This window comes from Poecilia latipinna, unplaced genomic scaffold (genome assembly GCF_001443285.1).
Source record: "Poecilia latipinna isolate Pla-1442-1.1 unplaced genomic scaffold, P_latipinna-1.0 Scaffold611, whole genome shotgun sequence".
Taxonomy (NCBI): domain Eukaryota; kingdom Metazoa; phylum Chordata; class Actinopteri; order Cyprinodontiformes; family Poeciliidae; genus Poecilia; species Poecilia latipinna.
The window spans coordinates 122,085-136,015 of record NW_015113227.1 but is presented as its reverse complement, the minus strand read 5'-3'; the positions used below and the strand labels follow the sequence as shown (position 1 = coordinate 136,015).

Below are 13,931 nucleotides of genomic sequence, written 5' to 3'. Positions count from 1 at the left end.
ATCGGGTTTAATTTTTGTTATTTTTTCCACAGTGTGTAAAAAAAAAAAAAAAAAAAAAAAACGAAATATGAAAAACTCTGAATTTGTGTCTTACTGTTGACACAACAGGCAAAACATTTGGAAGCGGGATGAAATTTGTAGTAAATAGATTGCAGTTACAGTTTCATCGATATGCTCTGCCAGCAAAGCAAACATCTAGCTCAACATATAGGCTGTCTAATAAAACAGCCAGCAAACAGACAGGGTAACCAGCAGAACAAACCACTCTTCATAATACTTCAGTGTTTTAAAATAAACATAGATACAAGGACACTCTTGGCATAAATGCTAATCAAAATTTTCACTTCATAACCCTATGATCAGCAGCACAACTGTGCAATTATCCAAAGTACAAGATGCTCCAATAATTCCCTTGGTTGTTATTTAAAAGACAGGATAATAACACTTTTATGTGACCAGGTCAGAGCCTAGACAGGTGAGGGAAAAATGCTTCAAACTCAAGACTGAATGAGATCTACAAAGTCTGAAAGCATAAAATAAATGTATGATCTAAAAATCGGTTTCCTGAAACAAAACGCAACAGTGAATATTTTTAAGACTTTCTGTTCGAAATTCTCTGAGGCTTCACTGGATTGCATACGTGCCAATTTTGAAAAAAAAAAAAAAAGCAAGGTCAGCAACTGGACTGCTCTTTGATTACAGGTTGTTGGAAGCTGAAGGCAAGTCTTCATTAGTTTGTTGAGTCAGTGACACATTCTTTTTTTTTCCCTCCCCTTTTCTTTTTTTCATACTGATTGAAGCCTAGAGAAATCTGAGGCCTAGAGTTAAAGGGTCCATCATCCCTCTTTGTGTTAGAACATTGTTATTAAAAGACCAGACGACTTACTGGCTTTGTTACTCAGTAGGAAAAAAAAAAAAAAGGCTGCACAGTGGAGCAGTTGCTAGCAATGCTGCTAAGTTGGCAGCAAACAAATCCCGGGTTCAAATCTCAGCCTGGGGAGGTTCAGCATGGAGTTAGCATATTCTCCCAGTACATGCATGGGTTACTCACCGAGTACAATCCCAACTTACTCACGATGGATTAATTGGTCTAAATTCCTCTGAGAAGTGAGCATTGCAAGCATAAACATCCATTTAAGATCATCTCACATCTGAACTGAATTTATGCCACAAGTAACAGGGCACCCACCTTCAGGTCAAAGTGATAGATATTATTTTGTTTTTCACCTATTATAAAAGTTTCTTTTTGATAATATAGTCTAATTCATGTTTTCTGACAGTATTTTTTTTCTGATTTCTTGATTCTGTAGGGTAGACGTGAAATCAACCAGAAAACACAGTTGATCACAATTAGCTCATCCTTTCACAAGGGAGACCAATATATTTTCAAATGGATCTAGGGTGATTTGAAAATATATTGGTCACTAATAAAATCATAATCTAAACACTATGTTTTGCATTTACTCAGGTTATTTTTGTCTTATCTTAACATTTGTCAAATGATGTGAAACATTTAATTGGGAGAAGCAGTAACTGTGTCGTTACATTACCAAGTGGTGATACTGTTAGTATCGGTTTGGATAAAAAAAATGCAAAGGGACAAAAGTGTACGACGCACTAACAGTACCTATGGAATTTCTCAAGAACTAATAGTTTCACCTAAAAGAATCCATGTTCACAGAATATCATAGGAAGAAACTCTTTTTGAGAGCATTCAATTCTGTCCTCTAGCAGTGAGCAGAATGAGTGCCACATATAAAGAAATTGGGTTGAGAACCAACTTTAAATGTCCACAGAACATCACAATACTATCATTCCAGAGTTAAATGACAGCAGAGGAAGTGGGAGTAAGAAGAGTTTCCTTTCCATTCCCAGATTCCAAAGCATGTGTTAGAGTGGAGGAGAAACTTCACCCAGGCAGACAATGTGTGCACTGTGTAAAGTTGTTGATGTTTTATTAAAGGAAAAGAGGAAAAGAGATGTTACACACTTAGGTAGTTATTCCACGTTTTACAACTAAAAAGGAAACGGTGAACACTGGTGAACCTGATTACCATGTGCACCTTGCACCCTACTGTTTTTTTTTTTTTTTTGGGACATTTTTAATGTTTAGCCCATTAAAAAAAGCAAAACAATTTGTTGCAGTGCTTTAACACAAACACCTTAAGAAACAAATGAAAGTGATTAGCTTGAAGAGATTACATGATTCACACCTCCAACAATCTGTTGAACTCTAAATCTGAAAGCGACCATCTGTCCACCCACAAGAAGAGAGAGCCACATGTGAGGGTGAGTGCTCTCCTGAGCATTTTTAGAATTGCCTTTAGAAAAGCATGTCAGGAAAGATGTTCTACATTTCTGAAGTACTGGGGCAGTCTTACACTGGGTGCAATGTGTAGAAACTCACTTCCATACGTTACAGTTGAAAACCAAGAGGAGAGGGAGTTAGTCGTTATCACTCCTGTAAAGCTTTATTGGTAAAGAAGAACAAATTTCTCCTCATGTGATAAAATACATGAAAGGACAGCAAAGGTCAGCGTCCTCTCATCCCATCTGGCCTTCAAGAACAAAAGGAGCGGCGTCTGAGGTGCGATAATGAACATCCTGAGATCTCCCCAGCCATAGCTGAGAGAGAAGCCAGACCAATCACGTCCTATTTTAGAGAATTCAGGAATGCTCGCTGGCAACGCAGACATACAATCAATTACAATGGGACAGTGGTAAAATGAGAGGGTTAAGTGGAGTGGTTGGGAGAAGTCGGCACATTAACTGCATGATGCAACAAAAAGTGATCTGAATTTGTAAAAACGATACAAACATTTAGCGTCAAGTATGCAGAGAAGAGTTACTTTCCCGGAAGCTGATTGAAACACCTTCCTCTAAATACCAGTGAACTGTTGGAATGGCCCGTGCAGAACCCAGATCTGAATCTGATTGGAAATATGGTGGTGCACAGGAGGATGTGGCCTTGAAATCTGACATATTTAACCCTACCTTAAAAAGCAGGAGAGGTATCCAAAAAATCCAAACACTTTGTATCCATGAACATGCTGTTTTTTTCTCTCATTTTTTTTTTAAATCTATGGTTGGCCAGTTCAGAAAAATTGGTTAAAACTTGTAATTCCTTTCAGCGACAAAGCAGTCGTGACAGGCTTCCATCTGATCAACCCAAACCACAATTCAACCACATTCAGACATCAACAGACATCTTTATGTGGATCTATTTTCACATTTAATCAACAATTTTATCATGCTGTTGGATCCAAAAAAAAAAAAAAAAAATCTGCTCATAATAGCAGTGAACAACAGAGTTCAGTGCATAGTGTAAATGAGTCTGACATTTATGCTCTGAGAAAAGAGCCTGAAACCTCACATTTCCCAGAGTATCCCCTACATAACATCCCAGGGGATGTGATTGTTTCACTTATCTGGGTAAACAAAATCCTGCAATTTATAAACTAACAAAGCTCTGACTCTGCAAAGTGAACGTCTACGAAACCTACAGATCTTTCTCTCGGCTTTCTGTGAGCACTACAGATGACAAGTGATGGTAAGTTGTGCTTATTTCATTTATTTTTTTTATGCAATATCTTAAATTTTCACTTTTGTTTTCCCATTTCCTGTTTAACTACTCAAGAGGCTGAGCGCTAAAATAAGAGGTGCATATTATGGAGTTCTCTGACTGTTTGACATATGGTGTCAATTACCAGCTGATGGGGTTGCAGAGGTAAAAAGGCCAACCTATATTGGCCCTTCCCACACAGCTTTGCACAAACACCTATTCATTGGATTCAACAAGAACAGCTCCTACTCAAATCCTAAATCAAACTAAAGCTTGCTGAGGGTGGACAGGCAGCCATACATTACTTCTCAAAAAAATAAAAAATAAAATTTACAGACATCTCACTATGGTACACATGTTGCTTTCCAGGTAATCTCATTAAGTGAATCTAATTCAAAATCTGTCAGTAGCTTATTTAAACTTTGCATACAGAATCCATACAGAAGTGTGAACAATTCTGGAATGTGAGTATTTTCCATGCCTGAATAAGAATAAGCAAATAGATATGGAAAACTATTTTTATTTCAATTCTTTATTATAAACTGAACCCATACATACATCCCTCTATGTTTGGCATTTTGCTTCAAAACACAACCTTAAAGTGTAACTATATGGTTTTTTAGGAAGAGCAACATACTGTAGATTAGAACATCTCACTGACAGTTTCAAATTAAAGGATTAAAATATTGTGTAATTCAAAACACAAAATTGGTCATTTTTAATACATCAGTTTAATTAGATGAGGTAGTAGAAATAATATTGGTTTTATTGCAACACTGTGAACAGCGAACAATAGTGGAAAAAATACAATCTTTCTGTATTATCTTATCATCATTTAGTCATCATCTGAGCTGCTTTAATACAAGGAGCAGCAGAATTTTGGTCATTTTTTCCCCATGTTTTTTTTTTTTTTTTAATCCAGCAAGCATTACTCTCTACAGCAAAAGTCACTGAAAATATTTTTTTATTATAGCCTTTCTTTTGCAACATTCAAACTATTTTCTTTAGTTTTCAGATGTTAAGATCAAGTTACTTAATATTATATTTGTATACATATATTTTCTGAGAATAGATTTTTGCATATTCATTTTTATTTTTTTTTACACAAAGCAAGCCACCAAATTTCCCCCTGGAGGCTTGATGAAAAGCTAAGTTATACATCATCTGGCCTTAATTTCAAAAGCTGATCTTTATGGATCAAGATGGTGCCCAAAACTCCTTTTTAAAGGCCCAGAGAAGCCATGAAGCAGCCGGTAAAAGACAGAGATGAAGATGCCTTTCTGCTAATGGTTTCTGCAGATTCCAGGCCTCTGTCTTTTTCCAGCCACACTGTGCTGATTAAATCATGACGTTAAAGCTGAGGTGGATTTTAGAGGCAAGCCATCTAAATCCAAACATTGTCCATAAAGTGCTCAATACAGGCAGTTCATCCAGGCACAACTCTGAAGCCCTCTCACATAAGTTTCATTAATCTCTGCCAGGAAACAGATCCAATATTCCTGTAATAGTTAAGTAAACTATTAACAATGGGACAGAAGTCAAGCATTAAAACGACCAAAGGTTTGTCAAATGAGAAAGAAATAACCCAACAAAAGCTCGATAGACTTTGGGCTCAAAAGAGCGATTGAAAGCAGAAAACAAACGTGAATACATGGCATGTCTGGTGAGCGGAGATTACAAACGCCACAGAAGCAGACGGGGAAAATCAACTTTGCCTACACACAAGACTGGAATATCCGCCCACATTAACCTCACAAATTATGGTACATTTTGTACAAACGTATGCCTGGCAAAATAACTCTTGGAGACTCCATTTTCTAATCAATCATTCAGTAAACTATCAAGAAACAAATTATTTGGGGAATGCAAGCCCTACGCAGGCAGAAAAATGGCATGAAAGGCAACTGCAGCCAATTAGATAGTTAATATTTTAGATCTCAATCTGAACCTTGACTCGTCTTCATGACAAACCTTTATTTTCTGTTTCTTAGCAACTCTATGGTTAGGTAAAACAGTTTGACCCAGTGGTATTTTTTATTAGACTAGGGTAAAGCTGGTTTTCTGTTAAGCAATTATATGTTTTTGTACTTGTCTGACATTATCAAACAGAGTTCTCTTGTTGCCGTTCAGATCAGAGTTGTGCGTAAACACAGTGAAATCAGTACTCTCATGGGTGGCATTAACTTCCTAAGAACCTTCAGCCATAGGTTGTTTTTTTTTATTTTTTTACATCACAATCCGGTTCACAAAGAGGAGTGACAACACTTCTCCTCGAACGTGAAAGCTTAATGTGCACAACTAGCTAAAAGAGATAGAAGGAAAACACAGAATCATTTATTCTCAACAGTGTGCACATGTGCATATCTGTCTTACTGAGGATTGTTGATAATGTAGCTGGGCCTCTCTCCTCATAAAAATATTACTTACACATACAGCATAAATGTTCTACACTGCTTCTCCAACCCGGTTCTGTTACCAGAATGACTTCAAATAATAAAATAATTCTAAATACTAAAAGTGTGAATGGAAAAAAAATGATTTGTCAGCATTAGTCTGACAACGCTGGCTTTAAGAGAGCAGTGAGGGCATCGCTAGCGCAATCATCATCTGCTGCACAACCGACCTTGCATATAGAACACAGTTTCTCAGCTTTGACACCATGTAAATGCAATTCCTAGAGCAACTCCTGGTGGTCATACATTTTGGTTCACTTATGGTTGGCATTAAGTCACTTGATCAGTACAATTTTCTTCTAAAATATTTCTGATTCAATGTATTCAAAGGTAGCAGATTAGCTGGTGCAGAAAAACGTGACCCTTTCTCAGTGAAATGATTTGGGACTCAATAGGATTTGACAGATAACAGCACCAAAGCTAGTCTGGGTGGCATTTAACTATCTTGCGTGTCTTTGGAAACAGATGTCTATGGTAATTTTTATTTTATTTTTTTTTAGCTGGCATGAATTTGAACCACCATTTTGAGAAATGGCGTTGTAGGATTATAAAAGAAAACCTAAAAGCAGAAGGCTGGTGAAGAAAGTAAACTAGTCATTGTAAAATGGATTGTGGAAAAAAAGAGAAAGTAGACACTGGAACTTGAAGTGCCTTGTGGATGTAAAAGGGGAGCAGAAGATATATAAAGATGCTTTGATAAAATGACACAAAATCTGAACAAAATCTAAACACAATGTATGATGGAAGCTACGCTGCACATCACCTCAAGCATACCATCTCAACACGGCAAGAGCAGCGTCATGCTGTGGGGCGCGGGGGGTGGGATTTTCTTTAACAGAGGAAAGGAGGTTGATCAGAAAAAAAAGGAAGATGAATGGTGCTAAAAAACAAAGCAATCCTAAAAGGAACTTGTTAGGGACAGCAAACGACTTGAGAGTGCACCGGAGGTTTACCTTTCGCCTAAACAAGCAATCAGCACTACGATGCTTTAGCACAGCGTTCATGCCTGTTTGACCAAAGTTCAGACCTAAACCCAACTGAGTTTACAGACTCAACGGACACTCTCCGTCTAATCTGAAGATTCTGAAACCGCGTTTCAATTTTCTTTCACTTTAATAAAGCTCTACTTTCTGCAGAAACCATAAGACAATGAGAAATCTCACAGTGAGCAACTCAAATAAGCACATTAACATAATTGTCTCTACACAGACTGTGCAACTAGATAAAATTAGCATTTGAATACAACCAGCCTGTTGCTGCTTTAGAGACAAAGTTTAATTTTAAAATGAGAGAGAGAAAGACAACGTTTTTTGAGAGAGATGGGGCAAGATTAACCCAAGAGAGTTTGTGGACAGATCTATAGTACAATGTTATTTATTGGCACACTGAAACGGCAGAAGAGAGCCTTTAAATTTAAAATATATTTATATACAAGTATAAATGGATCTTGATTAAGGTCAAATATACTAACTCAATGAGGATTCAATGAGCAAATGTATAGTTCTAAAAACACAGAACAGGAAAAACTAATGAAAAGAGTACAGCAATAACTTTAGAAAACCGATGCTCTAAAATTGTGCAGCAATGGATAATCTTGGGATGAATCCACAAAGTAGCTTTTAAGGTGTTGAAATTAGCTGGAATGCAGCTAAAATGCCTTTGCCATTGATATTAAATTCGTCTTTACTAATTTACCTGTTAATAACAGATTGTGTGCTACCGTAATGTGATGAAATGTCTTTATTATAACTTTTCCAAAAATGCAACTGGAGAAATTGCATTTCTGCAGGTTACATGTGGTTACCGTAGACAGCGACGTACTTAGAAATTACACGTCTAATTTACTCAGATTTACTGCTTAAAGACAAAAAAACCTGAAGGAAACAAAAATTCTACCAACAAATGTATGACATGAGAAATCCAATAAGGTCATTATGCAAAATCAGGTGAGGGTTTCCTCAGAACGTTCCCAAGGAGACAAATTACTTGTAGATTATTCAAAGTGATTTGGACTGTTGGTTGCAAAGAAATTACAAGATAATACAAACACCCAGAGATGGAAATAAATCATCAAGTTTAGAGAAAAAATACCTTCAGATCTTCCATTTGGAAGTTGTTGTGTGTGGAAAATAACATAACTATCTTGGTTTTACATATTGGTATTTTGCTGGATTTGAAAATATGTTTGCTTCAACACTTTTGTGCCAAAATATTACAAGTTGCATCAAGGAAAGACAAGGAATCAGGGTGGATTCTAAAGCATAAAGGTTGAACAGGGATGCACTATAACTATGCAGTTATAGTGCATCTTTTTCATTGTTTTTGCTTCGAAATCCTGATCATCGGTGAGCTTGGAGGTCCTAGTTGCTCCTCTGTCTTTCTGGTCTAAATACTTTCGTCAACTTTATGCAAGAAAATCTGCACACATCATTCTTCCATATCTTAAAATATTTTTCCATTGCCCCATCCAAACCATGAGCACCTTTCTTTGGACACACACACATACAAAGAAGAGAAGCAAGGTTAGTACCACTCACTCTTTTCTCATTCTGTATGTTTTTCACCACCTGTGTGGAAAAGCATCACATTTTTGACAAAAGGCAACAAAAAAAAACAAACAAACAAAAAAAAAAAAAAAACAATTTTAGCAGCCGCTCTCACCCAGCAGCAAAGGATTACTGCTCAGGTTGATGAGACTGGCCAATTCTGAAGCGCAGCTCACTTTTGCTTTCAGTAGCTTCTTGAAGGTCTGGGCAGAAGCCAGCGATCTTCAGCGATCACATTCTCGGGTCAGAGAGTGTATGCTGCTCGGAAATGAATCAGTCAAGGCTACAGAGACCGCAGCTTATTGGAATGAAAGGTAACACTGGGCACACTGAGCAAAACGATGTCCTGGAAAAGCAGCAGAAATATAACTGTTTGTTGAAATGTGGTATTGCAATAAGAAACACAAGGTGATGGCTGAAGATATAACAAGAAGATTGGAGAGGAGTGGAAGACTCGAACAAATAGGAAAGACAACTGAGCGCTGGTGAGGAAATTATTCTAGCCATTCTTAAATTAAGATCCCATGCCGAACCTATAACCATACATCAACAAAACTTTAAAAAGCCTGTCAACAATAACAAAAAATAATAATAATAAAACTGCAGCTGCGCAGAAACTGTGAACTGTTCCTTTATTGCATTAACTTAAGTGTTAGATGTTGTATCTGAGTTGTGGTCTTACGTCTGGTTGGCAGCAGAGATTTTAAGGCTCTTAAGCCAATGTCAAACTGGGAGAAGATGGCAGTTTTAGATGGGGGAGGGTTTATTGTGGGGGTAAGACTTTTTTCCCCTCATTTCTCCCCCCTTTTTGGTCTGCTGTTGCCTGCCAGTTCTATCAACATCTGGCACTGTTTATCGCCCAGGCTGATGGTTCAGACTGGAGAAATACAAATACAGATACTGAACCAGGAATAGGCGAGCGTCCACTATACATTCAGTCAGTATTACCTTGGGCACTGAAAATATTTAAATGTATTATCTGTACTGTGACAATGTAAAAATAATCTTGAAACCGGAAGGTGTCCCAGAAGCAGCAGTGCTTGTCTGAAAAGCGACAAACATTTTCTTTCCCAGCAGGAGTTTCTGCAGTTGGGATAACTGCATGAAATAAATGTCTCAATGCGGTTGCAGTGAATCGTGCAGACAGAAACATACAGAAAAAGATTGTTCTCCTGCTTCATAAACGTAGTGACTTTCCTGGAACACCACAGAGTTGATTGACAGGTCTTATCAAAACAGACAACTGTTTGGGGCAAAGCAGCCTCTCTTCTGCTGTCAATGTCACTGTAAATGATGAAATCACTTTCTGAATACTAGGGAGAAAACCCACATATGGTAGGTCTGTAAAACTTCAGGGATATGTCCTTCGGAAAAATATTGCGACATATCTGCAGTTCCTCCAGGCTGCATGAGAGACAGAGAGGGCAACACTTTCAGCATAGATAGGCTGAACAAAGTACAGCGTAGCTTTTCTGTCTTATCTTTTTGGCCTTTCACTTTCTTTCTGTTATGGGATTGGGAAAAAAATGACAGTTTCCTGCCGTTTTAGCAATGCTAGCTCTGCTTCCCACTAATCTTTTAAACTTCTCTACCACTTAGTTTTTGTTTTAAAGAACAGGTAAAATCGTCTTCTTGTCGACTGCGCTCTCACAGACATAGCCTATGTTTCTAATATCAATAATTACTGACATTTCATTGCAGGATATCTAGAAAAATATGCAACGGAATATTTACATCTTGTTGGATTCAAGTCTTTGGTCATGACTCATGTTTACTATTTAACCAAAACAGCCTGACACTAAAAAGGCGTGAAAATATGAGATTTAACACCTTTCATTTGGAGAATTTTTAATGACATTAAAGTCTAAAATTAATCATTGTATCTACAAAAAAAGCCATTTTTAAGCTCTATCAGCTTTTCATTATGTAATAAAAACACGTAAGTAAAAAAAAAAAAAAAAAAAATTTAATGAAGAAATTAGGGCCCAAAAAATTTTAAAGAGGTTTTAAAAGGCACCCCTTTTTCCTGGTGCCTGGTATCTGAAAGTGACAGGCAGAGAAAACGACAGAGTTCATGGGACAATGAGGCCCATTGATACGGTGGAGACAGGACCGGGCGCCTCCCGTGTGCCGAGGGCAGCTGACGGTGCACAGAGGCACCATGATTAGTCTGCATTACAAATGGCTTAAACAGAGCTGTAGACGTGAAGGTACAAAAAAAAAAAATATTCAGACAGAAATCAAAACCTCAACTGCTTTCGCTCTCTTTGTACTCTTATAATTAAAACACAAGATGAAAGCTCCTTGAAACAGCTTCCAGGAATGTTTTCACGATCAGAATCTTTGAATTATTCTCTCTCTTGGCTCTTCTTGCATGCCTTTGTTGTATTAAAACACATTCAAGGTTTGTGGCAAAGGAAGCAGCCGACACTGATATGATGTGGTCTGTAACAATGTTTAAACTATGATCAGCTTGAAAGTAAAATACTTCCAACAGGTCAACCTCCAAAATCCTCATCTTTTCCTGCACCCCCCCCCCCCTCCCCCGCCCCCTTTATACTGTTTTCCATTAATCCAAGGGAATTTCATTTAGTTTCAGAGATGAGATGCGTTGGGTCGCTTTTATTTTCCACAAAAAGCAGCGGACACATAAATTTGTAGCCCTGAGGCCATCTACAGGTTTTCCTGTGCAACTGCACATAAATCATCTAAACTGTTGCTTGTCACTAAGAGCAAAAGGAATCTACATTACAATGCAACGTAGGTGTTTTCACAAGATAACTCTCTGCAAAAAGTCTAATCCTCAGTTTAAACCTTTGTTGAAACCCACGTCTAACTTCCAAGTCCCTGTCTTTTTTTCTTCTTTAGTAACATTTCAAGTAAACATGGATGTTTCGGGGTGTACCTGTCTGTAAATGGAGATGATCATCTCTCTCAGATGATAGTGCATGGGGGTCATGGTCTCACTGATGGAATCCAGTGCCAGGTCTACCTCTTTCTTCCTCTTGTGGCCGTCGGGGAGAAGGCGAACCACTCGCATAACAACCTGCAGATCGGCAGAAACAATGCACATGCTATTTATGCAGTACCTTTTAAAGGGATTTATATTGTTGACTACATAATGTGTTTCTATATTTGTGTTTTGATGATGTAAAGCACTTTGAACTGCCATGTTGTTCAAAGCTAGGAATGTGTTACACGAATAAACTTCATGATTGATATTCATGAACTTTAATCATAAACCTTAACATTTTTCCACAGCTCCTCCACAAACAACAAGTAGTGCAAAGCTGTGAAGAGGAAGAAAATTATGAGTGTGTGTGTTTTTTAGCTCTTTACAGGAAACACACTTAATGGATACAAACCCTTTTATTTTGATGTACGTTTCGATCCATCCGATGTTGCATAAATATCTCAAAAGCATGCATACAAAACAGGAGACATTTTGAAACTTAGGTCAGATGTAAAGAACACAGCTCGTCTGTCCTGACCCAATTAGCGCACTAGTGCAAATGTGTGTCATTGTGTTCGTTTATAGTGTTGACCCTGCAGAAAAAGGGAGTGTGTCCAGCAACACATGCGCATGACGTTAAACCGGGAAAACAGCGTCACAGAAAGCGGTCACTACATTTTTTTTTTTTTTTTCCTCTGGGTGGCAGAAATTGAAAAGTCAAAAAGAGGGGAGAGAAGAAGGGCAACAATGCAGGCAGAACATTCTTTTCCATGGTAAATCTTTGATGCAAAAATCAACTCAAAATTTGTCTCAGTTTGCATCAAACTTCACTTTGATGGACACAACTTCACAGTCTATCAATGCACATGGGTTTATTCAACCACCCTGGGTAAGCAAGGACAATAAATACATGATTTCTTGTTTTAAGAACGTTTATCTTTCAGATACCTAACCCAAACTAAAGACTAATAATGAAAATAAGCCAACAGAGCAAAAGAAAACAGACCAAATTTAAGCATACCATTTGCCAATTGAAATTGTCCGTTGACTTTATTATTTTCAGCTGTGCTGCTGATGCTCTGTACCCTTAAGGCACTGCAATCTGTGTCGGGTGTGGGTATCCGCTGCAGTTAGACTCTATCAAACAGGCTCTACATCTGAATATTGACTTTGTAATTACAATATGTTTGTGAAATACTGGGCAGCATTATTGGTAATACAGCTTGGAAGGTTTTAAAAAGCAGCTACACTTCATTTTGTCAGTGGTAAACAATAACCACATCAGTGTATCTTCATTTACAGTTGGCACGTTTCCTCACCTTTACATCACCTACACATTCCACAATACTCACAAAGTGTCCAGCTTGAGGTTATCTGATTTAGCAAAACCAAAACCAACTTTTTAAAGTTTAGGTTTCTAGCAGTTCTGGGTGATACCCTTTGCTTTTGAATGGCTAAATTTGTCCACCACGTTTATCAAATTACCAACAAAAGAATCTTTGTAGAGTGGAGCTGAATGTGAAGCAAGCAGCAGCAAGTTAAAGTTAAAAGAAATTGCCTGCTGAGGTTAAAAGGCTCTGGCATGAAATGCGTTTCATAAGCAACAAAACATCCATGACAGAAATCCAGAAGGCATAACTAGGTGAAAGTAGGGAGGTTATTTAAAACTGCTTTTTTTCTTCTACTGAATAATGTGTCAGACTTGGGAGCCATCACAGCATTTTTTTTTTTTTTTTTTTGCAGTTAATTCAAAGGGGATTACGACATCCTACTTTTGTAGGAGGTTGAATTGGAGGCTGACAAGGTTTCCGTGGTGACCGTTCTGTGCCTCTGAGAAAATCCAATGGACACACTGCTGTGATTGACATGTGGTATTGTGTGGCTGCAGAGTGTGGCCTCCTGCGCCGAGGACCCAACCAGCAGGTTCCAACCACTGACTCATTGTCACGACGCTGAACCAAGAGGGGGAAAAAAATAAAAAATAAAAATAAAAGACCGCCTCTAACTAACAGACCAGATGAGAGAAGCCAGAGCTTCTCTCTGGCTTCTAACAAGACTTAATCGCTGCTTTCAATTTGAAGCACTGACTGTAAACCCAGTGGAAAAACCGCACAACGAGGTGTTTTTTAATTATTTGTCTTGAAATGGATTAAGTTGTGTCTCAGCTCAGGTTGCGCTCAATAAGATGCCAACAAAACACACCACCTTCAGGGAAAGGCTCCCACTGACACAAGACACAAAAACTCACAGAGTGCTGATGGAAGTGAAATAGACAAGTGACACTGTGTAACTGGAAAATATAACAATTAATAATATTGAAGTTTCATGAATTCCCAAAAAATATGCCTCATTATTATGTTGTAGTAAGCAGAAAAAATAGTTAAACCTGGATTATTTTCAAGCCTCTGTAAGTATAT

The 13,931-nt window shown here is 37.8% G+C and overlaps 1 protein-coding gene across 3 annotated transcripts in view; it reads right to left on the bottom strand.

The window, feature by feature from the left end:
* The window catches only part of pald1a (phosphatase domain containing paladin 1a), a 37,336-nt gene that overhangs the window by 9,896 nt on the left and 13,509 nt on the right, over window positions 1-13,931 (bottom strand). For all 3 annotated transcript variants that reach the window (XM_015043007.1, XM_015043010.1, XM_015043008.1), the window contains exon 19: window positions 11,467-11,607. In XM_015043007.1, the coding sequence (XP_014898493.1) occupies window positions 11,467-11,607 (141 nt within the window). The remainder of the gene's footprint in view (window positions 1-11,466; window positions 11,608-13,931) is intronic.